This window comes from Thamnophis sirtalis, unplaced genomic scaffold (genome assembly GCF_051295495.1).
Source record: "Thamnophis sirtalis isolate CommonGarterSnake01/CBP01778 unplaced genomic scaffold, rThaSir2_p1.2 scaffold_4, whole genome shotgun sequence".
NCBI classification, from domain to species: domain Eukaryota; kingdom Metazoa; phylum Chordata; class Lepidosauria; order Squamata; family Natricidae; genus Thamnophis; species Thamnophis sirtalis.
In genome coordinates this window covers 37,321,014-37,346,000 of record NW_028261384.1, presented here as the reverse complement: position 1 = coordinate 37,346,000, position 24,987 = coordinate 37,321,014, and the positions used below count along the sequence as shown (strand labels likewise).

The 24,987-nt window shown below is 37.5% G+C and overlaps 1 protein-coding gene across 2 annotated transcripts; it reads left to right on the top strand.

Annotated features, from left to right (window-relative positions):
- Positions 1-78: 78 nt before the first annotated feature.
- On the top strand, positions 79-24,417 carry ANKMY2 (ankyrin repeat and MYND domain containing 2). 2 transcript variants are annotated; one of them, XM_014076247.2, is made up of 10 exons: positions 79-311; positions 8,256-8,320; positions 9,541-9,679; positions 10,458-10,556; positions 11,129-11,289; positions 14,811-15,022; positions 15,441-15,576; positions 20,318-20,446; positions 21,856-21,976; positions 23,957-24,417. In XM_014076247.2, the coding sequence occupies exons 1-10, from the start codon at positions 245-247 to the stop codon at positions 24,172-24,174; spliced, it is 1,347 nt and encodes a 448-aa protein (XP_013931722.2). In that variant the 5' UTR covers positions 79-244; the 3' UTR covers positions 24,175-24,417. The 2 variants fall into 2 exon arrangements, with proteins under 2 accessions (XP_013931722.2, XP_013931732.1); XM_014076257.2 differs by lacking the exon at positions 23,957-24,417 and adding an exon at positions 22,830-23,945.
- The last annotated feature ends 570 nt before the right edge of the window (positions 24,418-24,987 follow it).

Below are 24,987 nucleotides of genomic sequence, written 5' to 3'. Positions count from 1 at the left end.
AGATGCATTATTACCCTCTGCATGTCAGCCTGCGTTTAAACCTCCCCCTCTCCTCGGCGACAAGGTGGTACAAGCCATGAGGTTGGAGCGCGCGCGGAAAGGCTCTCGTAAAGCGCTCGGAGGAAGCTTCGGAGTTGCCCCAGCTGATCGGCCGCGGTTTCCAGTGCGAACGTGCTCCATTTTATGACTGTTGGCAGGGAGGAGAAAGAGGGGAGGAAAAGGAAGAATACACATAAAATAGGCGATGGCGCTTCCAAAGAGAGGTGACTTGAATGAGGAGGAGAGAGCATTGCTTGAAGTCATCAGCAGCGGTGAGTGGTTTGCAAGACTCTGCTATCTCAGTTTGCATTCGCTGGGTTGCTTCCTTGTTCAGGCCCAGACGGCAAATAGCTGGAGGCAGCTATTTTTGGTGGCTGGGAAAAATCGATAGGCAAATCTCGTGATTAGGCCCGGTGTCTCTTGTTGTTTTCCGATCGTGAGCGTAGGATTTCACAAGGTGCAGTTTGTTCAAATGCGAGATGATGAGAATAATACAGCAGATGAATGGAGAGGTTCTAGTTCAGATCTGTCTGTGTACTGTGTATTGAGCAGTGCTTGCTCGCTACTCGGGTGCCATTAAATCTAGGCCTGGTCATGTATGACCTTTAGTGGTCTCCCTGGTGTTAAAGGACATTTACTTATAATAAGAGAGTCCATTCTTATTTTAATTTTCCTAAACTTTTTAAATCAGGCTAGCTAATGCTTGCTTTCAGGGGAATATTTTGCTGTAATTTATGAAGAAGAAAGCTGAACTGCTGTGGTCAAAGCAAAGAAACAGCAATCTGATTAATATAGAGATCTAAATAAAAGTATAACATATACTTTTAAATTATTAAATTGGGTTAGCATTGAGCTAAGAACAATAAATAAATAAAAAACAATACATTCAAAGCTAGTCCCTCTTAACCATTACAGAACTGCCCAATATTAAATGGAAATAAATTCCAGATTTTTCATTTTACAAAAAGCCATCAGAGCCACCTAAATTTGAGGATAATGTTGTTCCATAGTGCTGGACTTGTAAAAGAGAAGGTACACCTTCTGGATCCCATTTGATATCATAGTAGAAGTCTGGAAATGTCTGCTTTGTCAAATCTTATTAAGGAGCAGTTGTAGATTCTGAGTCATCATCAAAGAGAGTCCATGTGCAATGCATTGCAATAGTCCAAACAGAAAGTGAACCAGGAATGAAGGACTGTGAGCAATCCAGGTATAAACATGGTAAGCACACAAGATAGATTTGTGCAAATATATTGCTAGCCACAGTTGCCACCTGCTTTTTTGAGAAAGTCCAAGAGAGTCCAGGAGAACTTCTAAGATGCAAGCAAGATCTATGTCAGGAAGTGCCAATCCATCCTGAACTATTGATGGAAAATTCCATGACATGGTGGGCTGTCCTAAAACTAAAGCCACTCAGTCATTCTAGGATTAAGTCAAAACCTATTCTCCACCCAGCTTCAGAAACTGAGAAAGGAACTTAACAACATAGAAAAAGATAGACAAACTGCCTACCGACAAATGACCTTGCCTAATAGCTTCATGTAGATATTATATATGAGCAGGGGGAGAATTGAGACATGAGGAATTCTGGGAACTACGGCTAGATGTAAATTTCTCCATCATGTATGTTGTTAGTTTCATCTGCTAAACAGTTTCATCTGATGGATCACAGAAGTTGGGCCTTTTCTTTCATGCCACACACTCTTAGAACATTATTCCACTGAGGTAAGATTAGTCACGATTCTACTGACATTTTGGAAATCTCTGGGAACACATAGGACAATTACACTTTATGTAGGGCTGTTAGTGTGTTCTCCCATAAGTTTTTATTTTGTATTTATTTATAACAATATTTATTTGTATCTGTTTTTAACTGTTTTAATTTATTTATTTTATTTATATACAAAATTTATAGGCTGCCCATCTTACCTTAAGGTTAATTTTGAGTCTTTATTGAACAGTGAACACTCCTCAGTCATCTTTCTGAGATAGGCAAGTATATTAGTCTAATAAATAAAGAGAACTACAATGAGATCTTATTCTCTAGTCCATTGTTTTTCAACCTTTTTTGTGCAAAGGCACACTTTTTTCATGAAAAAAATCACGAGGCACACCACCATTAGAAAATGTTAAAAAGAATTAACTCTGTGCCTATATTGACTATATATAAGGTGTTTTTCCCACGGCACACCTTACACTATGTCACGGCACACTAGTGTGCCACAGCACAGTGGTTGAAAAACACTGCTCTAGTCTCAATCCTCTTATGTTGATTGAAAAAAATATATGATTGATTTCATTGAAGGCCATTGATAGAGTTGATGCAGAATGACTGCATCAACTCTATTCCATTGAATAGAAGAAACCATTGGTTGCCCTCTGACACCACTGGATGACATCACCAGATCTTGTTGCTTTAGCAGAGTAAGGAAGATACTCAGAGATTATTCACACCCTGGTCAGTGTCTCTTTGCACTTCTTCCATCAGGCAGAAGACATCAAAGTATAGCCAGCCGAACAAACAGGTTTAAAGATAGTTTCTATCCTTGGACTGTGAGACAAAACAAAATCACTCCACGCACATGCTAGTTTTTTTTTTCTTTTTCTTTCTTTTTTCGTTTCTGTTATAATTTTGCCCCAGTGAGGTTAAAACCAATTTCGTTGTATTTAAGCGCAATGACAATAAAGATTATACTTATACTTATTCCAGTTCTGCCAGAGATGATCAAGTATGATCAGTGTTGTTTTGGTATTATATCCTTGTCTGAAACCCAAATGAAAAAGTTCCAGGTAGTCTGTTTCTTCCAGAGCCCTCTGAATCTACCATTTGATCACCTTCTCAATAGCCTTCCCTAAAAAAGGAAAAGTTTAGAGATATAACAAAAATTGTAACACACCATTGGATCCAACATATTTCTTAAGATGGAGATGCACCACTGCCTTTTTTAAAGCCAATAGGATTACCATTGCCTAGACCCAATCTCGTATTGGTCTCTTACAAAGCTTTGATCTACTGGAAGAAATATAGGTATAATACACAAGAAGCCACATCCATAGCTTCTAGGACTCTCCAATTCTTGAAGACCAAAAGATTCAAACAATTTTCAGAAAATTAAGCCAGATATGCCTCAGTTAACTCCATAGGTTTTCAAGGGCATCCAAGCAGTTGTATCCAGAAGATACCTTAAATAGTCCTTACATTTGTTTCACTGGCCATTTTTATCTAGGAAGGAGTCGGATACGTTGAATAGGGCAACTGGCTTCCTATTTGCAGGTATAATAAGAACAGAAAAATAGTTATTGCCACTCTTATGAGAAAAAATAAATTACCTTTAATCATGCTTAGTTGAATTAGCTCCTTGTGGCTTCCAAGTGTCTCTTTTGCTATTTCATCTCCTGGCATTCCTCTATTCAAAGTATGGGTAAAACCTTAGTCAAACTAGACAACAGATTTCAGGAACATCTCAAATTCCCTCTGAAATTCATCAAAATCCAGCATGTGTCTGGAACAGACCAGTCAAATTGATCTTTCCTTTATACAATGGGAATTATTACAAATAACTGTTAAAAAGTTATCTTCCCTACCTCCAGATGTCACTGCCACTATCTTGAGACAAAAATCCAGATTCGTTGTAACACGTGACTTTTGCAGTAAATTGTTCCTTCAGGATTCTGATCGGGGCCATGAATTCTTGAACTGTCTGCAATTCTTCACCCAGGGAAAGCAGAGTGTAGAATAAATCTGAGAAGTCCATTAGCAGTTTGGCCAAAACATTAAGCAGCTCAGACGGTGAAACTACTGTACAATGGAGTCATGCTGGTACAAAAGTAGCAACCACATTTTAAACCTAAGGGCCATGTTCACTACTCAGGTCCCAACACCTATCCAGGTTTCAGTGATACATCCCAAGCTATCATTCTTACTTGTTATTCAGTCCTGGATGAAACAAGCTTTATTCCAAGCTGATCTATCTAGTGGCAACAGGAATTTGCCATCATTGAAGGTCTGCCCCAGGGCCAAATTGGTATAAAACATGAAGACTGCTTTCCCTAAGAGTGGCTTTCTATGTCCCACCTTATTGCTTGCCTTCCCCAACAATCAGTCTTCACATCTCACATCCTATAACTCCAGTTGGTTGTCTTGTTAATGTCACCACAAAAATCTCACTACAAAAAAGATATTGGCAGATAAAGGACTGAAAAACATAATTTCCCTCTTTATTATTCTCACTTGCAATTAACAGATGGACTGGTGGTGACAGATTGTGTTTCGTCTATATTTTTTATAATAATATATTCTGTTTTTATAATTACTATGTGACAGCCAGTTCATGCTACCTTTAGTTCATTCACATGATGAGTTTCAAACAATGTGCTTGCTAACTGCATGCTCAAAATTGCATTAAGCTGAACAGGTGGCTGCTTTGTAGAATATGGTATGTCTACTTCAGTCTTTCTAATCAGGTTTACTGCAAGTACATGGGGTTATTCCTGATACTCTCGCCCACAGTCCGGTGGAGACTCTGGTTGCTGCCTGGCACTCGGCAGCATCGGAGACCCTTGACCGGATTGCGCCACTACGGCCCCTCCGAGGCGGCGGATCCCGGAGGCCTCCTTGGTTCACCGAGGAGCTCCGGGAGAAGAAGCGCCGGAGGAGACGCCTAGAGCACCTATGGAGGTCCGATAAATCCGAACCGAACCAAGCAATCCTAACAACTAGCACCAAGGAGTACATCAGGGCACTTAGGGCAGCAAAAAGATCTCATATTGCCACCTTGGTTGCGTCCAGAGTCCCGCCCAGCCGCCCTGTTTAGGATAACCCGCACCCTCCTAAATAGGAGGGATACGGGGGAACCCTTGCAGGGTAGAGCTGAGGATTATGCCCAATTCTTAGCGGACAAAATTGCCCGGTTTCGGTTGGATTTGGACTCCATCCCTGCAGTTCCAGCCGAGGCACAAGAGGATGAATTGGTAGACCACCTCTGGGTTGAGTTTCAGGATGTTGCCCCTGGGGATGTGGACAAGGCCATGAGAGCTGTGAGTGCCTCCACCTGTGTACTGGACCCGTGTCCCTCATGGCTGGTTGCCAACAGCAGCGAGGTGACACGAGGCTGGATCCAAGCGGTTGTTACCGCCTCTCTTCGGGAGGGGCACTTCCCCGCCGCACTTAAAGCGGCGGTGGTGAGACCCCTCCTGAAGAAGCCATCTTTGGATCCAGCTGTCCTTAACAACTATCGTCCAGTCTCCAACCTCCCTTTTGTTGGGAAGGTTGTCGAGAAGGTGGTGGCCTTCCAGCTTCAACGGTCCTTGGAGGAAGCAAGTTATCTCGACCCCTTCCAGTCGGGCTTCAGGCCCGGCTACAGCACAGAAACCGCTTTGGTCGCATTGACCGATGATCTCTGGAGAGCCAGAGACGGAGGCCATGCCTCCATCCTGGTTCTCCTCGACCTCTCGGCGGCTTTCGATACCATCGACCATGGTATCCTTCTGCGACGCCTGTGGGAGGTGGGGGTGGGAGGCACTGTCTTACAGTGGTTCTCCTCCTACCTCTCGGACAGGTCGCAGTCGGTGTTAGTGGGGGGGGGCAGAGATCGACCCCTAGGCCCCTAACATATGGGGTGCCGCAGGGTTCGGTCTTATCCCCCCTACTATTCAACATCTACATAAAACCGCTGGGCGAGATCATTCGGAGGCACGGGATAAGATACCATCAATACGCGGACGATACTCAGTTGTATCTGTCCGCCCCGTGCCAACTCAATGAAGCGGTGGACGTGATGAGCCGGGGTCTTGAGGCCGTTATGGACTGGATGAGGGCTAACAAGCTTGTACTCAACCCGGAGAAGACCGAGTGGCTGTTGTGTTTTCCTCCCAATGATTCGATCAGTGTTCCATCGCTCAGGCTGGGGGGTCAAATTTTATACCCCTCAGAGAGGGTTCGCAACTTGGGAGTCCTCCTGGATCCACAGCTGGCTTTCGACCACCATTTGACGGCTGTGACCAGGGGGGCATTTGCCCAGGTTCGCCTGGTGCACCAGTTGCGACCCTACCTGAACCGGGAGGCCCTCACAACAGTCACTCGGGCCCTTGTGACCTCTAGGCTGGAATACTGCAATGTGCTCTACATGGGGCTGCCCTTGAAGAGCATCCGGCGACTTCAGCTAGTCCAGAACGCGGCCGCGCGAGTGATTGTGGGTGCACCTCGGTTCGCCCACATAACACCTATCCTCCGTGAGCTGCACTGGCTACCTGTTGATCTCCGGGTGCGCTTCAAGGTGCTACTTGTCACTCATAAAGTCCTCCATGGTAGTGGATCTGCATACTTGAGAGACCGCCTCCTGCCAATTACCTCCCTGCGACCAATTAGATCGCATAGATTAAGCCTCCTCCGAGTTCCATCTGCCAGTCAGTGCCGACTGGCAACTACACGGAGGAGAGCCTTTTCAGTAGTAGCTCCGACCCTTTGGAACGATCTCCCCATGGAGATTCATACCCTCACCACCGTCCAGACCTTCCGCACAGCCCTTAAGACCTGGCTAGCCCGTCAGGCCTGGGGATAAAGATAATTTGTCCCCACCCGAATGATGAATGAATGTTGCTTACTATTTTACTTCTATGTATTGTTTGTGTCTATTGTCTGTACCCTCCCTTCCTTATTTTATGTAAACCGCCCTGAGTCCCCTTAGGGAAAAGGGCGGCCTATAAATACTAATAAACAAACAAACAAAACTGTATTTTCCTTAATGCTCCTAAGGTTTAGATTCATATTTTATCTAAATTCATTGTTAATCTTAGAATTTAAAATGGTGTATCATCCATCAGGTTAGATTGATGCTTCCAACAATGACTCTACTGGGGTAGTAGTCTTATAATAATTATGCTCTCAAATAGAAACATCCCATTTGAAATATTGAAATCTGCAGGGGCCTCCCTTCAAAAATGGTTCAGAATCTTCAGCCATAACATTCTCTTATATTAGGAAGCATGATTATATTGTGCCATCTTCACACTGAAAAAATATAATCTGAGGATCTTCTTTTATTGGCCTTTCCAAATATGGCAATGGAGTTGATATAATGGAGGATTTTTTAAGCAATGATGAAAAATAGAATATCTTTCCAAGAAAAAAATGCTTGCTGCCAGAATTATGGTATTTTTAGCTCCAAATGTGAACTTTGGGAATTCATGTTAGATGTTTGACTTCATATCTTTGCTTTCAACTATTTCAGTTATCAACTACAGGAAGTCTTTGACTTATAAACCACAATTGAGCCCAAAGTTTCTGTTGCTATATGTTGTTAAGTGCATTTTGCTACATTTTACGAACTTTCTTGTCACATTTGTTAAGTGAATCACTACAGTTGTTAAGTGAGTAACATGGCTGCGAAGTGAATCTAGATTACCCATTACCTTTGCTTGTCGGAAAGCCGCAAAAGGTGATCACATAACCCTAGAACACTGCAACTGTCATAAATATGAATCAGTTGCCAAGCATTTGAATTTTGATCACATGACCATGGGAATGCTGCAAAGATGTAAGTGTGAAAATGGTCATAAATCACTTTTTCCAGTGTCGTAACTTCAGATGGTCACTAAATAAACTATTGTAAGTCGAGGACTACCTGTATTTAACTATTCTGTTTTTCTTGGTATAGCTCGGCTAAATAAAATTAACGGTAATACATAAAATTGAGAAGTGGTACTAATTCGCCAATTATTTTTATTTGTATAATATATAGAATTAAGAAATATTGGTGAAATTAAAAAATCCCCTTCGTCCCTTTTCATGGTACTGTGAAATTGCCTGATACAAATTTTTAAATACTATCAATATTTAGATTATATGCTTTAATTTTTCTGTCTATAGGAACAGAATGGAAATTAAATTCTTATTCAGAATTAGAATTCCCTTCACTAGGGGATTCTTCTTAGTAAGCATTATTAGATTCTTTTGCATCATTATTTTCAGACAAACTGGTTCTTATAAGCAAATGCCACTTTATACTTTTGTGCACAGAAACCTAGCACTTAATAAGTTGTTTGCATACCAAATGGATCAAAGAATTATATATGAATTGTGAATGTAAATACTTTATAACATTTATGGGGACTTGGAAAAATATATATAAATACATTAAACTATTTGGAAAGAATGCAGGATACAAATATAATACCCATTTTTTTATAATTCCTTCTCATAAACTTTTTCCCTCTAGGAAACAACGAAGAAGCTTCAAGACTCCTTGGCAGCAAGACTGTCCGTGTGAATTGTTTAGATGAGGTAACTGGCAGAATTACATTTTTGATCTGAAACTGATAGGTTTCCTTAAGCCAAATAAAACCTAACAAGAATTTTCGCCACAAATTTAAGATCCAGGAATTAGCAAACTCTGAATTGCATTTAAACTTGAGTAAGAATGATTACTTTAAGATGAGTAGCAGCATTAAGCAATTCCAATGATAGTAAAGTAGTTAGATGAAGTGGAAATGTGTGGTTTTAATATTTTAATATTTTATTGAAAACATATCATCTTTCAAATGTGATCCTATACATGTTTATTCAAAATAAGCTCTCAATTTGTAGCCATAAAAAGATTACAATGTAATTTCCAAATGCATTCATTCTTTTAAAGATATTTTTTCTTTTATTAATGTTAATCATCTTCTGAAACCATTTTTAAAGCTTCTATCTTTCCAAGCTATAAAGTCCAAATGGCTCTTCAACCTGGTTTTAATTCCAAATATGTATACTTAAATAAAGCTAAGTATATTTATTTTCAATTCATATTTTCAGATGACTTGAAAATGAAATTATCATATTCTTCCATATTTAATGCTTCTGTGCTCATCAGAGCCCAGAGAATTTGATTTAATTCATCCAGCAGCCATATTCTACTAAAGGCAAGTCATTCTAGTAGACCACACCTGCCTTTTATTCAAATTTGGATCTGATTTTAGGTACACATTTATTATCAGTATTTATTGAAGTTTGAGGAAAGTATTACCACCCCGTAGTTACACATTCTTTCCTGGGATGATGGGTCAACTTTGTTGGCACTCTTAAGCTTATGTTCTATTTATTTATTCATACTAGTGCTTCCCATTAAAAATCTCAGACATTTGCAATAAAATTTAAAATAATGAGACTATATGCTAAATCAAGTGGACATAAACAGACACTAAGTGTTACATAAATTTCTAAAAGGGAATAAAAATAGCAATCATGACTTTAAAAATAGAAGAAAAAAATCTTTTCTTTAACAACTTGGTTATATTAAGGCAATGGAGCTAAAATATTTTTGTTAAGCTATAGCAAGATAAATATTATATTGTTATACCGTTCACCTGCATTTTTACTGGGTCAGAGCTTCACCACATTTTTACCTTTAGGATTCTAACAATTAATACTTTTTTGCTAGTTCACCTAACATAAATCTTGCTATGGTACTACCGTATTAACTAGAAAACAAATGGAACTTATATTATACCTTCTCTCATTAGCATGGAATGACTCCTCTAATGCACGCAGCATATAAAGGTAAAACTGATATATGCAGACTATTGATGCAACATGGAGCTGATGTAAACTGCAACAATCATGAATATGGATATACTGCCTTAATGTTTGCTGGGCTCTCAGGTAAATAGTGTTTTCTTTTTAAATTTCTTATTTATGTAAAGAAGAAAAAACTTGTTCTTTACTGAGGGACTACAAAGGAGTCCCTTAGAAAAGATTTTGTTAGGAAGATTTTATTCTCCATAAATGTGTAAAAATGGTCATCTTCAATTCTATCTGATGACATAATCTCTTAATGAGGCATATACTTTTAAAGTTATATTTTCTTTTTATTTGTGTTGTCGTGATAGAAAAAACTAGGTGGTAACAGAATTTGAAGAAATCAACGGGATGGGGCATTTTAATTTGGTATAAGACTTTGTAGCTTGATTTAATATAAATAACTGAGTGATGGGTCTTAATCATGTCCACAGAACTGACTGCTTTCTCACCGATATATTAGGATGCTATTTGGTGCAGCGTCCTTTTCTTTTTCTCCTAATTGGAGAACATGCAAAATCAAGTCTTTGGCGTCATAATAAAAATAATGGTGGATGGGAGAGTGAATAGCAGCCAATTAAAGTTCTAGAAAGCAAGAGTTGAAGATACTTGTTTGTTGATACTTTTTTCATCTTTGAAAAGAAAATGGCTATGTTCTATCCCTGCAGATACTTCCAACTGAAGGTACAGTTTGAAAATAAAAGAATTTGAACCTGTGTAATTGATTATGTTAGAAAACCAAGTGTTTGATTTCTTCCTTGTTAGTAGAATGGTTAGTTTTAATATCTATCAGAGGAAACCTATTTCATCGACAGTTTGTGAAAACATATTTAAAAAGTCTAAATAAAGTTTCTTCATTTAGGCAACAAAGAAATAACCCGGATGGTGTTAGAGGCTGGAGCAGAGATTGATGTCGTCAATTCTGTGGGGAGAACTGCAGCTCAGATGGCTGCTTTTGTGGGTAAGGACAAACAATGTCTTATCTATTTTTCATTTATTTATTAGATTTATAATCTACTCTTCTGCTTGTCTAAATATTTAAGATATCTTCTGCATTTTCTGTTAAAGAATGGAGCTTGGTTTGCATCATGTGTTAAATTAAATCATTGAAAAAGTATCAAATATTTTGGTAGGAAAAGCATTCTTCGTTTTAGCCTAACATGTCCATACATCATTTTATTTCTGAATCTGTGGTACTTTGATATATAGTTATGAGATATTTCTAGAAATATTAAATCTTTGTATGATTATACTGTTTAGATTGGATTGATACAGCACATTTTACTAAAAAAATACACTGGCCTGAAAAATGGGAATGATTTAAAATTATATCTCAAAAATGAATCTATTTTAGATCCTAGATTTTCTGTACAGAAGAGTTGATTAGAATCTATAGTTATTAGTAAAATTATTTTCAATGTATTCCTTGGTATTTTTTTCAGCAATCTATGCTTCATCACCAAATCATCAGTTTTAATTGTGAATTAATCATTTACTTTCACTTCATAAAGGGAAATCATTTTCTCTCTCTAGGTCAGCATGATTGTGTAACAGTTATCAACAATTTCTTTCCACGTGAAAAGCTAAACTACTACACAAAACCACAAGGACTGGATAAAGAACCCAAGCTTCCAATTAAGCTAGCTGGACCTCTACATAAGATCATTACAACTACTAATTTGCATCCTGTTAAGGTACAATATGCTCTTATTTGTTAGTTGCCTGCTAATTGGACCTGCAAAAATGAAATGTGACTTACCTAATTTGTATCTTAAGACTGATTTCATATATAAGCATTTTTATTATTATATACTCCAGTCCAAGGGTAGGTTGCTGCCGGTCCCCAGCGGTTCTTGCGAACTGGTTGGTGACCGGACCCGGAAGTAAGCTGCCCCGCCCCTGGTCCTGTACACCCGTCCCGGCCTGACAGTATTTTGTCCCTTCTGTCTCCCCGTTGCTCAGAAAAGCAACTTCGGGAAGGTCCTTTGCTAGCAGGCAGGTTCTAGGACGCCTGCCGCCACCAAAGGACCTTCCTGGAGTTTCTGAGCAACGGGGAGACAGAATAGACAAAATAACGTCTGTTTTCCCCGTGCCACGAGGGCAGGAGGAAGACTAGGACAGGGATCTCCTCTCGGATCCAGCCTGGGAGAGAAGCAGCAGAGAAAGGTAAACCAGCATTTATATTTTATTTGCTTTGCTTTCGGCCCGAGCGGGGAAGACACCTTGCCAGAGGCTGCTGGAGAACTCTTTCCGAAGAGGTTGTTTGGGAAAAACACACACACACACACAGTGACAGAAAGAGAGAGAAGAAGGGAGGGGAAAGATAGATAGGGAGGGAGGGAGGGAGGGACACACACAGAGTGAGGGAGAGACAGACAGACAGACAGACACACACACCAAGTGACAGATGGGAGAGGGAGGAGAGAGAGACAGCGAGATAGAGACAGACAGACACAGAGAGAAAATGACAGAGACAGAGAGAAGGAGGGGGAGAGAGACAGATCCACACAGAGGGAGGGAGACAGACAGACACACACACACACACAGAGAGACAAAGAAAGACAGAGAGAAAAAGAAAGGAAGAAAAAAAAGAAAGTGGGAGAGAAGAAAGAAAGAGAACTTATGACCACAATTGAGCCCAAAATTTTGGTTGCTAAGCAAGAGTGTTGTTAAGTGAGTTTCATCACATTTTCCAAGTTGGCTACTCCCACCCGGTCACATGGCCGACAAGCCACTCCCACCCAGTCACATGGCCAGCAAGCCACTTCCATAAAGGAGGCCATACCCACAGAGTAGGTTCCAAACATTTTTGAAACCCACCACTGGTCCAGTCCTTTTTGTAGTGTCTTTGGTGTCTTAATTTTCACATGATACTATATGTATATAAAGTATGTTCCATTTGAAACTCACATTTTCTCTGCTATAGTGTCCTAAAATTTTATAGCCCAGTGTTTTTCAATTTCGCAGCTTTATGATGTATTGAGTTTTGTGTTGGAGTTCAGTGGTGCAATTCTCAAAACCACATGGTTTTGGAATTTTTACAGTTGTGGTCAGAACGCATATGGAAGTTTCTAGATTAGGTAGACTCGCGTTCATCTGCTAAAAAAAATCACATTAAAAGAAAATACGTGTCAAGGTAAAGTTTATTTTAGTCATGAAACAGTTCTTTTGAAATTCTTTATTTTCAGCAAGAGGCATCTGCTTACTTTTTAGAACATTGCTTACAGGTACCAGATGATTCTTTTAATAGGATTGTTTATTATATTTCTACTTTGCTTCAATCAGGATGAATTACATGATACACTTTAAGTTAAGACCCAGGGTAAGTTTCCAACTAGTTACAACAATGATTAGGACATCAGCCCTGGCACACGACACTAAGGATATAAAAAATGATGATAACCAGAAAATAAACAAGACCTGGAAAGCAGTTTGTCCATTGACACAGTGACAATAACACAATTTTTAAAAGATTCCAGAAAATCAACATGGACAAGGCCAGTGTGATCTCCAAAATACAAAGGAGCCCTAGTGGCACAGTAGTTAAACTGCAGTATTCCCAGAGCCTGGAATTTGATCTTGACAGAACTGAAGGTTGACTCAGTTCTCCACCCTTCTGAAGTTGGTAAAATTAGGACCCAGATTGTTGGGGGCAATATGCTGACATTATAAACCATTCAGAAAGTGCTATAAAGCACTATGAAGCAGTATATAAATGCTATTGTTACTGGAATTTTCAGAGAAACAATGCCAAGTAGCCTTAGCATGTCAAATTTTTGAGAAGTGAGACATGACACTTCTCTATAACAGTTCTGATTGGATTGATACTGGTTAGAGCAGGCATTCTGAAAAATGTCCAACCTTATATAGGTCAACATTAGCATCTTAAATTCTACTCGGAAACTTACTAGTAGCCATTGCAGCCTGAAAGGTTGATGTTGTATCTTCCAGAATAAGTGCTAGTTTCCAGGTAGACTGTAAGAACAGCCCCAAATGTTTTGAAATTGAAATGTATTGAAATACTTAATATGTGTGATAATGCGGGCATTGCTGAAACTAAGTCATTTTGCCCCAGGTATGGCCACAATTTTGCACCGCCATACATGAGCATAGACCCCTCTGGCCATGGCCTCCATGTACCCCTCAGTTGAACTGGAAAAAATATAGCTTTGTGCTTATTGGCTAAACATAAGTAAAGAAAACATTTCACTGGCAAAAACAGACTAAAGTCAGGGCGAAACAGTGAGTAAGAGATTAATAAAGGCAACATTTTATATTATTTTTATCTATGACTTAAAAGGTACAACATGAATAGAAACTAGTATGAATAGTCTTAAAGAGTAGTTTTTGGTAATTCAGATTTAACCCTTTTATGTACATATCAATGCATATACACACAGTGTGTGTATGTGCAGTTCTATTAACCTGCATTTGTGAATGCTTGCTATAAACACTTAATTCAGAAAAGAACTTTATTTCATTTTTCCTTTTTATTCAATGTATTCAGCAGCCTGTAATATTCATAAATGTAAGATAAAGCAATATCACACACAAATAAAAACAATTACAAATTGTAGATAACGGTCACTTGGAAAACACAGTAATTTATGAACAGCACAGCCATTTTATGGGCTCCACATCACCCTGATCTCCAGGCCATCAAAATTGGGATCAGACTGATATTGGAGAAAGGCTCTTTCTCAAACAGCAGCAGCAAAAAAAAAAAAAAAAAATCTCCTCCTGGGTATTAGCAGGTGACACTTTGAAGTGGACAGACTGCAACAAGTCTCTTCTGCCAGATCTGATGATGTGAGTACATGGCACTGGAGGGGAGGGTGTCTCTCAAATAAGCTAACCCCATACCAAATAGGGCTTTAAAGGGTATCACCAGCAATTTCAATTGGTCCTAGAAGCAAATTGGTAATCAGTACAACTCATGGAGCAGAAAGATAACTTATATGTGTAGATTCACGGACAACTGCATCATGCTATTGCATTTTGCACCAACATTAGTTCCAAATAATCTTCAAGATAGTCCCATATCAATGCATAATTTATATATGAAAGATGACTAGGGCATGAGTGACCTGCATGTAGAGCCTCCTGTTCCAGGAACAGCACACAAAGAACAGTCATTAGTGCAGAAGAACGCCAATTGTGTATTGGATCTGTCTTGGGAATTAGTACTTAAGGGGTATATAAATATTTTCTATAGGTTGTGTTGCTGGTGAAAGAAAATCCTCTTTTGACAGAAGTTGAAGCAATGCAGAAATGTTACAAAATATTGGATCTGATCTGTGAGAAGTGCATGAAGCAGAGAGAAATGAATGAAGTCCTTGCAATTAAAATGCACTACATTAGCTGCATTTTCAAAAAATGTATTCTTTTCCTCGAGCGGGAAGACAAATTGGATGGATTAATCAAAAGGTATGCTATTTTTTCAGTAGATGGTTCTTTTCAATACAATGTATTATCTGCACAAGTTCAGATTCTTGTAGTTTTAATGTTAAACTATGAAACTGGAGCTTCTTATTAAGTCATTGGGATGGATGCATATTTGAGACATAAGGTAAACATGCCTTATGTTTCAGTTTTGTATGTTAGCTACAGCTGAAGGAAAAATTACATGGGTATACATAGTATATTCTTTAGAAATTAAAATCCAATCCTATCATCTTTGAAGTAAAAGAATATACTGCTCTCACAAAACTTGTACATTAAATATTTGCATTGCAGGTTTTCTTTATGTTGTGATCTTATGCTACACACATAACATTTGCATGCGTAGGAAGAAAAAAACATGGGCAACATATGTAACTTCAGCTGTATTCACCTTTAATTTCAGCCTATTAAAAGGCAGAGAGAGAGATGGATTTCCAGTTTATCAAGAGAAGATCATCAGGGAATCTATTCGAAAATTTCCTTACTGTGAAACTACCTTGCTGCAGCAGCTTGTGAGAAACATTTCTCCTGTTGAAATTGTGAGTGTATCTTGATGAACAGTATGTCTGTTCTGTATAGACTGAACATTTAGAATCTATAAGATACTATTTTAGTGTGCGTTATTTACACATGTTCACTGTAACCAAATTTTAATTAATGTGAGGAACTGGGGGGACACAACTTTCTTTCTGCAAATTTGGTTCTTTGGGTGGTTATCTCAAAGTGTTCTGTACATGCTTCCTCATGTTTTTTTCAGAAATTATCTTTTGCCTTAGCTCAGCTCTTGCTGATTTTTTAAGTTTCTAAGACTCGCATAGCAGTCATGAAAACCTAAGGTACCAGGTATTATGGATTCTTTTAGTGTCATTAGCTAAACATTTGGAGGCAAAACAACTAGCACTTAGCACAAACATGAATCAATCTGACACTGACTGCAGGGGGGTGGGGAAGCTATCTAAGCAGATGCTTCAGTGCATCAGTTAAAAGTTATCTAATCCAGGATAACTGATTTGAACACAATCAGGCAACAAGACAGAAGCAGCAACTGTGCTTCCAAGCTTATTCTGCTTTGTCCTTCTCTTTCCTTTCCAATTAACATAGGGAGGAAATATGGAATCATGTTTTACAAATTCTTACAGGTCTGATATAAGGCAGTGACTAGCAGCAGTCTAGAAAAGAATGGCAGCAGCACTCTACAGAAAGAACAACAGGCTTAGCACAATATATTTTCTTAATAAAACATAATAGAAAAAAGATGAGCACTGACTTGCTGGTTGGTAGCCCAATTCAGGAAGAAGCCAATTTCAAGTAATTAATCAAAGATATAGTTGCTCTAAATGTTTACAAGGCAAACACCTTTTGGAAATTTCTGGCAGTTTAGCTGATTGGTTCAGCAGTGACATAATCTAGGAATTAGCATGGATACCAAACCCTCAATCCTTCCAACAGATTGTTTCCTGATTTAGACATCTGCAGGATAACACATAATGTTCCAAATCATGTCAATATTCACTGCCAGAAACATACATCTGGATGCTTTTAGGACTGATTGGCTGATGAGTCTTCTGTGTACCTTTTTCTTAAAATAATTTCCAAATAAGATAGACATTCTGACTATCAGAATTCATAGTTATTCTGGTGATACCTGATTGCCCTTGGTTTCCAGTTTGTCCAGATTAAGCAGTATGGATTTGGCAAACACTACACAGGAAAGAGTACTGATTCATAGACAGGTTATATGGTCTCAGCCAAACCTTCACAGTAGAATGCAAGTTATTCATCAGTGGGTCTGCTTTCCTGAACAACCTTGTCTTAGAAATCTTCCATTAATCACTTCTGTTAATTTACGTATAACATTAGTTGAAAGAGGTTTTGGCTTGATGTGCCAACGAAAATCAAAATTCATCAGACAAATTCTTCACTTTCCTGCCTTTTGTTTTGGCTAGTTGGATTAGAGGCCTGAGAATCAGTGCATACCATTAAGCAACAGACATCCATTTTAAATAACATTTGAAGATCTGTAGGGAAAATATAATTTTTCTTTTCCATTCTCTTTTTAAATAGTTTCTCAAGAGTAAAATTACCCAATCTAGTTAGATTGTATAGATTTCTTAAATGAAAACTGTGTTAGTCCTTTCAGTGAGATCAGATTTTATAAATTTTGCCCTAAATAATATCAATATCTTCAGGATACCTGGTGTTAACGTTGATGCGGGTCAGGTACTTAAAAAAAAACAAGAGGAAAAAAATAGTACAGAAATTTTTCGAGAATTTGTACAGCAAAGAAAATATATTACAAGACAGTATCAAACAATACTTAAATACAAGGAATCTACATGAAATTGAAATAGAGAGAAGAGAAATACTAAACAAAAAAAATCACAGTGATAGAATTAAAGGAAGCATTGAAGAGACAAAAAAATAATAAAACACCGGGCGGTATACCTGTAGAATTTTATAAAGCCATGCAAGAGCAGACAGAAACAGTGATTTTAGACTTATTTAATGAAGCACTTATAGAAGCAAAGTTACCAAAATCATGGAGGGAAGCATATATAGCATTGATACCCAAAGACGATTCGGACCATGAACAAATAAAAAATTACAGACCAATTTCTTTACTAGATGTAAATTATAAAATCTTTACATCAATAATGGCAGAGCGAATTTTAAAAAAATTAAATGAAATTATCCACACAGATCAAAATGGCTTCTTACCAAAACATCAATTAAAAAACTATGAGGATAATTATAAATACACTAGAATATTATGAAGAGAATCCGGGAAAACAAGTTGCACTGGTCTTCTTAGATGCCCAAGAGGCCTTTGATAACATAATCACACAGTTAAAAATGATGAGATTTGGAGAAAAATTTATAAAAATGATAGAATCAATTTATTCAGCCCAGACAGCAAAAATAATAATAAATAGTGACACTACAGAAGAAGTTAAGATATGGAAAGGAGTGAGGCAGGGTTGTCCATTATCACCTTTATTTATACTATCACTGGAAGTTCTACTAACAGAAATTAGAAACAATCAAGAAATAAATAAAAAATTTAAAAAGAGGAATATAAAACACAGGCATTTGCGGACAATATGGTATTCATATTAGAGGCTCCATTAAAATCAGGAATTAAATTAATCTAAAAAAAAGAGGAATTTGGTAAGATAGTGGGACTTAAAATTAATAAGAACAAAACAAAGATTATTATGAAGAATTTTACTAAAAAACAAGTCAAGAATTAGAGGAAAACATGGGAATGCAAATAGCAAAAAAAGTAAAGTATCTAAGAATTTGGCTGACAGGGAAATGCTCAACAATTAAAGAATATAATTATGTTAAAACGATTCAGAAAATTAAGAAAGATCTGGAAAATTGGAGGAAACTACAAATATCCTTAATGGGAAGAATTGCCATCATTAAAATGAATATACTACCAACAATTTTATTTTTATTTCAAGTGATGCTGATTAGCCTAGGAATTTTTTTTTCATAGATTTAAATAAATTAATTGCAGTTTATTTGGTCAGGGAAAAAACCACGAATTAAATTAACATTGTTACAAGACAGTAGAGAAAGAGGAGGATTTGGACTTCCCGATTGAGAGAGATTTATTACCAAGCAGCAGCTGTCACCTGGATAAAGGACTGGATCAATTTAAAAAACAGAAGATTATTAACAATAGAAGGTTATAATTTGGAATTGGGTTGGCACGCCTTTATCTGGGATGGGAAAGACAAGATTCATAGCTATTTCCAAAAATATTTAATTAGAAAAGCTCTACTACAAACATGGTTAAAAATCAAAACAAAACATTATAATAAAATCCCAGTCTGGCTATCCACCATGGAAGCTCTGATATACCCGAATGTATTGGACATAAACAAGATAATAAGATATAAAGACATATTAGACAACCAAGAAAGGCTAAAAATAAGGCAAGAACTGAAATACGAGAGAATATATAATATAGGCTGGTGGCCCTATTTACAAATACAGGCAATAAAAAAATTTTATAGGAAAAGAGACGGATTCGATAAGGAGCCGCAAGAGCTGGATAAAATTTTACAGGGAACCAAAGTAAAATTGATTTAAAAAAATATCACTACTTATTAAAATTAAAATGGAAGAAGAAACTGAAAGAAATGATGATAACATGGGCGATAAATTTTGGGTATAGTATAGAATTGGCGGAATGGGGAAAAATGGGAAATAAACTACAAATTAACGATGGCAATGGCTTATAGAGAGAACATGTACAAGATGTTTTACAGACGGCACCTTCCACCAGTGAGAATTGCAAAAATGTTCCTGGAGTGTTCACCTATCTGCTGGAAATGCAACAAACAACATGGAACATACTACCATATGTGGTGGACGTGCACAGCTGTAAAAAAGTATTGGAAAAAAATAAAAGATTGGCTAGAGGAGATTACTACACATCAAATTGCACTAAAACCCGAATTATTTTTGTTAGGGATTATAAAAGGAAGTAATGAAAAAAATATTAAATACTTAATTTTACATATCATTACAGCAGCGAGAATTATATTCAGACAAACTGGAAAAATAATTATATACCAACAGAAGAAAATGTAATTAAAAAAATATTGGAATGTGCAAAGATGAATAGGCTCACAAAAGAACTAAAAGAGAAAGACGAATCTGAATACTGCTCCGTATGGGATTTATTGTACAATTGGCTAGAGGAAAGGTGGGGAAAAGCAGGAAAGCAAAAAAGAAAGGAAGAAAGATCAACAAAACAATAGACAACTACAAAACTGGAAAAGGATTAAAAGATTGAAATATGAGATAGACTATAGCAAATAAATATTACACAAAATGATGTAAATGTAATAAAAACTGCTACACATAAAATATATAGAATATTACATATAGAATGAAAAAAATGTATGAAATAATGTAAATGCACAAATATATAGTCATAGTTATAAAAGATTTAATATATACTTTACAAAATGATATAAATGTAATAAAAACTGCTATACATAGAACATATAGAATATTATAGAGAATGAAAAAAATGTATGAAAAAATGTAAATGTACAAATATTTGAAGTCATAGTTAAAAAAGATTTATAGATAAAACAGACACAACAGATAGGTAAAAAATGTAATGTGTTGCAAAGATGTGAAGTTTGTAGAAAGAAAATAAAATTTATATTAAAAAAAATTAGAGCATAGAGCCCTTTGGAGTTGGACTTGAGATTGTTGTTAAGAAAAACTGCTATTTCACTCCCTTTGCCTTTCCAGGGTTCTGATCCCACAGCATTTTCTGTACTTACACAAGCTATTACTGGCCAAATAGGCTTTATAGATGCTGAATTTTGTACAACGTGTGGGGAAAAAGGAGCAAACAAAAGATGTTCCACGTGCAAAATGGTAAGAGGATTCAGATAAACTAATAAACTTATCCTCCATTTCTTACGGTATATAAATAACTGGCACACCATTCCCCCTTAGGTTAAGCATCATGCCTATCACAAATGTACAGCATACATCACATGATAAAAAGAGCTCACCACTCCGTACTTTGTGATCCTTAGAAGCAATTCATGTTTCTGCCATATCTATACACTAATTCATACTACTTTTCCTTCACACTTTCTATTTCTCTTCAAGATTTTCACAACTGTATTACTTAGTTTTCTTCTTGACCTGTTCACTTCTCCTTAATGTATGTTTTATAATTCAGGCATCATTCAATCTGTGTGCGATGTTAACACATTTCATACTGGTAGCTCATCAGGTCATTCTTGCCCTCTTTCATTTATCACACACACTTTATAATCTTCCACATTGCATTCAGCTTTTGTTTTTCTTGACATATCCAGTTCCCACTTCCATATATCAATGGACAAAAACCTATTCTCACAAATTATTATTTTTGCTTCTTTCAGCTAAGGTTTTTCCCATTATCTTCCTACCATCACGTGTATGTTCATTCTTTTTTATTTTCCCATCCTTTGTAATTATTTACCAAATAAAATTAATTACAACTGAGTGACAACTATTTGTATACATTTATGGTACTGTATCTCAATCTTCAAAACTAATTTTTAACTTTTAAAATGAAAACAACAAAACATCTTCTCAATATTAGAATTTCCAAGTGTGTGTGCAAACAAAAGGCAAATCTCAGTTCCATTTTTGTGTTATTGTAAAAGCATACTTCTGGAACTTAGGTACTGTACTTTTTTGAGTATAAGATTCTCTTCTTAGAATCTGGAATCTGGAATCTGAAAGAAGTGGAAACATTGGTGCATCTTATACATCGAATACAGCCATTTTTGGCCTTGAGAAACCCCACTCTGCATCCCGTTTTTGCCAAAAACAGGTTTGTTTTTTGCAAAAATGGGGTGCGTAGAGGGTTTGGAAGGCCTGCAGTGTGCTTCTAGGGGTTCGGGAGGGCAAAAACGTGATGCGTGGGGGGGGAAAGCAAAAAATGGGCCCATTTTTCGCAAAAATGGCGTTTTTGCCCTTCCCAGCCCTCAGGAGCGCAGGCCTCCCAAACCCTCTGTGTATCCCATTTTTGGTCTACCAAACCCCACAGGAGTGCCATTTTTGCTGTCCCCAGCCCCCTGGAGCACTCTGTAGGCCTCCCAAACCATTTGCACATCCTGTTTTTTTGAAAAACGGGTCCCTTTTGGCTTCTCAAACTTCCCAAGAGCACTCTGCAGGGTCTCTAAAACCTTCTGCATGCCCCATTTTTGTGAAAAACGGGCCCATTTTCACATCCCACACACACCCACATCAAATCAAAATGCTAATATATTTTTATTGATTTTCAGGTTATTTACTGTGATCAGGCTTGCCAGAAAATGCACTGGTTTACACACAAGAAATCATGCAGCATGCTAAAGAAGATTTATGAGAAGCAGACGGTAGAAGCAGCTAAAGAAAAAAATAAAGGTTGAGATGCCTTGTTATTTCAAGAGGATTTAGGAATATGTCCTTTATAATGGGAAATATCTTCAAAACAAATTAGTAACTAAAACAGATGCTGGTTATGTTTCAAAATAACAGGACATGACAATCTTTGCACTAGTGAACTACTATTATATTTTATCTTTGTCAAAATTCATCCATTTCCCTACTATATTCAAACAGATTATTTTGAGACAGCATTTTATACTGTGGTTATGCGATAGCAGTTTTTTGATGAAATGTTTTCAGATAGACCTAATCTTTCTCAATTTTAAAATCTTTTTCTTGGCATTTAATTTTCACCTGAAAATTTGATTTTTGGCAAGTGTAAATATTTGTTGGTACAAATAGTCTTCAGGTTACAACAAATTTGTTTAGTGTCCATGCAGTTTCAATAGTACTGGAAAAATAAACTTATAACTAAGATACAATTCAAAATTATGGATCAAAATTATAGCAGACCAAAAGATTCTTATGACCTGATAGCTCTCCTCCCCCCCCCCCCCAATGTTCACATGATTAGATTTTGGGTGCTTGACAACCAGCCTGCATTTTTGGCCATTTGCTGTATCCCACGATCATATGACTAGGATTCATGTTTTTGCTAAAGGGATTACAAGAAGAGACTAAGCAGACACACAGTGGAGGATAAACATCTGAAGCAACGCCCTAGCATTGGCATTGCAATGGTGCATGATGAACAGACTGTGTGACTTTTTACTCCCTTGTAATCAAGTTATATCCAAGTTCTCCAGTTTTTCCTCTCTTGTGATTGGGGTATATCAGGTACAGGAAACATTGCCAAAATCTGTTTTCTTCTTTTCTCTCCATTTCACAGAGCAGAAAACTCTCTAGAGAGATGATACAAAAGTAAGGCAATGCCTTCCAGCCAGGGATCCCCTTCCTGTGCCAGCTGTCCAAGCTTCCTTGCAACTCAGTGCTCTGTTGAGGGATTGTTGGCCGTTTCCCATGTTCTGCCAAATCAGGCAGAGAAGCAGCTCCATGTCTGCTCACCAAGTCCTGACCTCTTCTCTTGATCAAACTTTTCTTCACAACAAAGCAGCTGCCATCACAAGGCACCATTTTTTTTGCCACGACCAATTAATTTCCCCCCACAGATCCTTCCCCAATAAAACAGAAAAAGCCAGCTGAAGTCCCAAGTTGATGTGATCTAAGCCAGCAAGTCAAACTGCCTATGGACACCTTTTCTTTGCAAGCACTCCAGGGCAGAGACTTCATAGTGCACAGCTCAGAATGTCAAATGGAGCCAAGAAGGCTTTCCTTTGGGTTGCTTCAAGTCAAAGAACAATGGGTGGTAGATACACAAGAGATATCATGGATCTTTCCACGGTAGACACCCAGTCACATATATGGTAAAACAAACAGGAACAGAGAACAAGGGAACTGTCTCAGCTCTCCACACAGGCAACTCAGGCAAAAGGAACCTTGTTGACACCCTATCTCTTAGCACTTCCCCCTTTCGGTACCCATATTGGGTTAGTGATGCTCACCCAGATAGCAGGAAAACCTTTTTCTCTTGTGGATCCTCTTCCATCAAAATGTTGAGAAATTGAGTCATGACAACAGGACTTTTTTGTTTGTTTGAAATGTTTTGCTACTAATCAGGTAGCTTCTTCAGTCTGACCAAGCTAGTTAGTCTATTCACATTAGAAAAAAAATGAAACAACCTTGGAGGGCATATATGGGGTTCCCTTAAACAAGCTCCTTAGACTGAACAAGCTAGATATTTTGTGCAGAAATGATACTTTTACTATTAAAAATATTTACACATATGGTGTCACATTTTGGTTAAGTTTCTACTTTTAATTTATTTTCAAATTAACAGAAAAAGTAGTTTCCTGTATTAGTTGGAATTCAAGCAAGAGGGTGTCAGTTTTCTATATTACTTACCAAAATGTACATGGTTCTATGTTTTTACTTGACACATGGTTGTTTTCACTTTAGAAGCAGCACAAACTGCAGAATCTATTTTAACAAGTGAAGAACAGTTATCTGAACCTGAAACTCATAAAGACATGGAAACAAAAAGTATTGGAGACCAACGTGAAATGATTCCCAGCATAAAAATGACTGTGTCATCTCCAGCAGTTTGTAACTTTCTTGAAGAGGAAACTACTTCAGAAACCATTGTTAGTGAAAAGGCTCAAGAATCTGAAGAATAAACAGAACTTTTTAAAGAATGTCATCTGGATCACAGTCTGTAGATTGGTTTTCACAATATGCTAAGTGCTCAATGATATACTGCATTTTAATTTTTATATCGAGCATAACTCACAGAATTGTAAATTGTAATAAAGAACTTAAATAGCTGGTTAAAATCAGAAACCCATCTGTTTTTGTTCCTGTATTCCTTAGGTATGTTTTTTACAAAAGTTTAAAATAAATTCATGTTGCAGTACAAAAAAGCTTTCTACTTAATTCAAGCCTCTTTAATTAAGTTACTACCATAGTGATATCTGAAATATAAACAGGTAGTCATCGACTTATGACTTGTTGCTTAGTGATTATTTGAAATTATGGTGGACCCTTCCCCAGTTATTAAAACTTCTGTTTCAAAGTTGCACCTGCTGCAAGACCTACACAGTCATTTGTTCTTATGACCAATCATAGGGACACTGCACCAACACTTCTGCCTATCTCCCCTGCACCTAGGCTCCACATGCCTTGGGCCCGCTTTCTACCCACAGGGCCCAACAACCTCACCTTTAAAAGATGTTTGATTAGGGAAGGAGGATAGGTCACTCTGTTCCTGGACCTCATGGTCAGTTATAGCTGCAATCCCATAACTGGCCACCATTTTGAGGATGTAACCTATTGAATTGTGGCCACTCAGAAAACAGCATCCACTTTCAATATATAGTCCAGGAACGAGGACCCCTGTCATTTCCTAATCCTAACTCCAGAGTTTGAAAAATAAATGCACAATGGATGAGGAGGGTATAGGTTCTGTTGGGATGGAAACAAGCCCAAGGGCT

Bases quoted from the DNA above. Each gene is read 5' to 3' on its own strand.
- ANKMY2 (XM_014076247.2), top strand. From the start codon at position 245: ATGGCGCTTCCAAAGAGAGGTGACTTGAATGAGGAGGAGAGAGCATTG. The intron at 8,321-9,540 runs GTAACTGGCAGA...TTCTCTCATTAG, and splicing joins GTGTGAATTGTTTAGATGAG to CATGGAATGACTCCTCTAAT. The intron at 10,557-11,128 runs GTAAGGACAAAC...TTCTCTCTCTAG, and splicing joins TCAGATGGCTGCTTTTGTGG to GTCAGCATGATTGTGTAACA.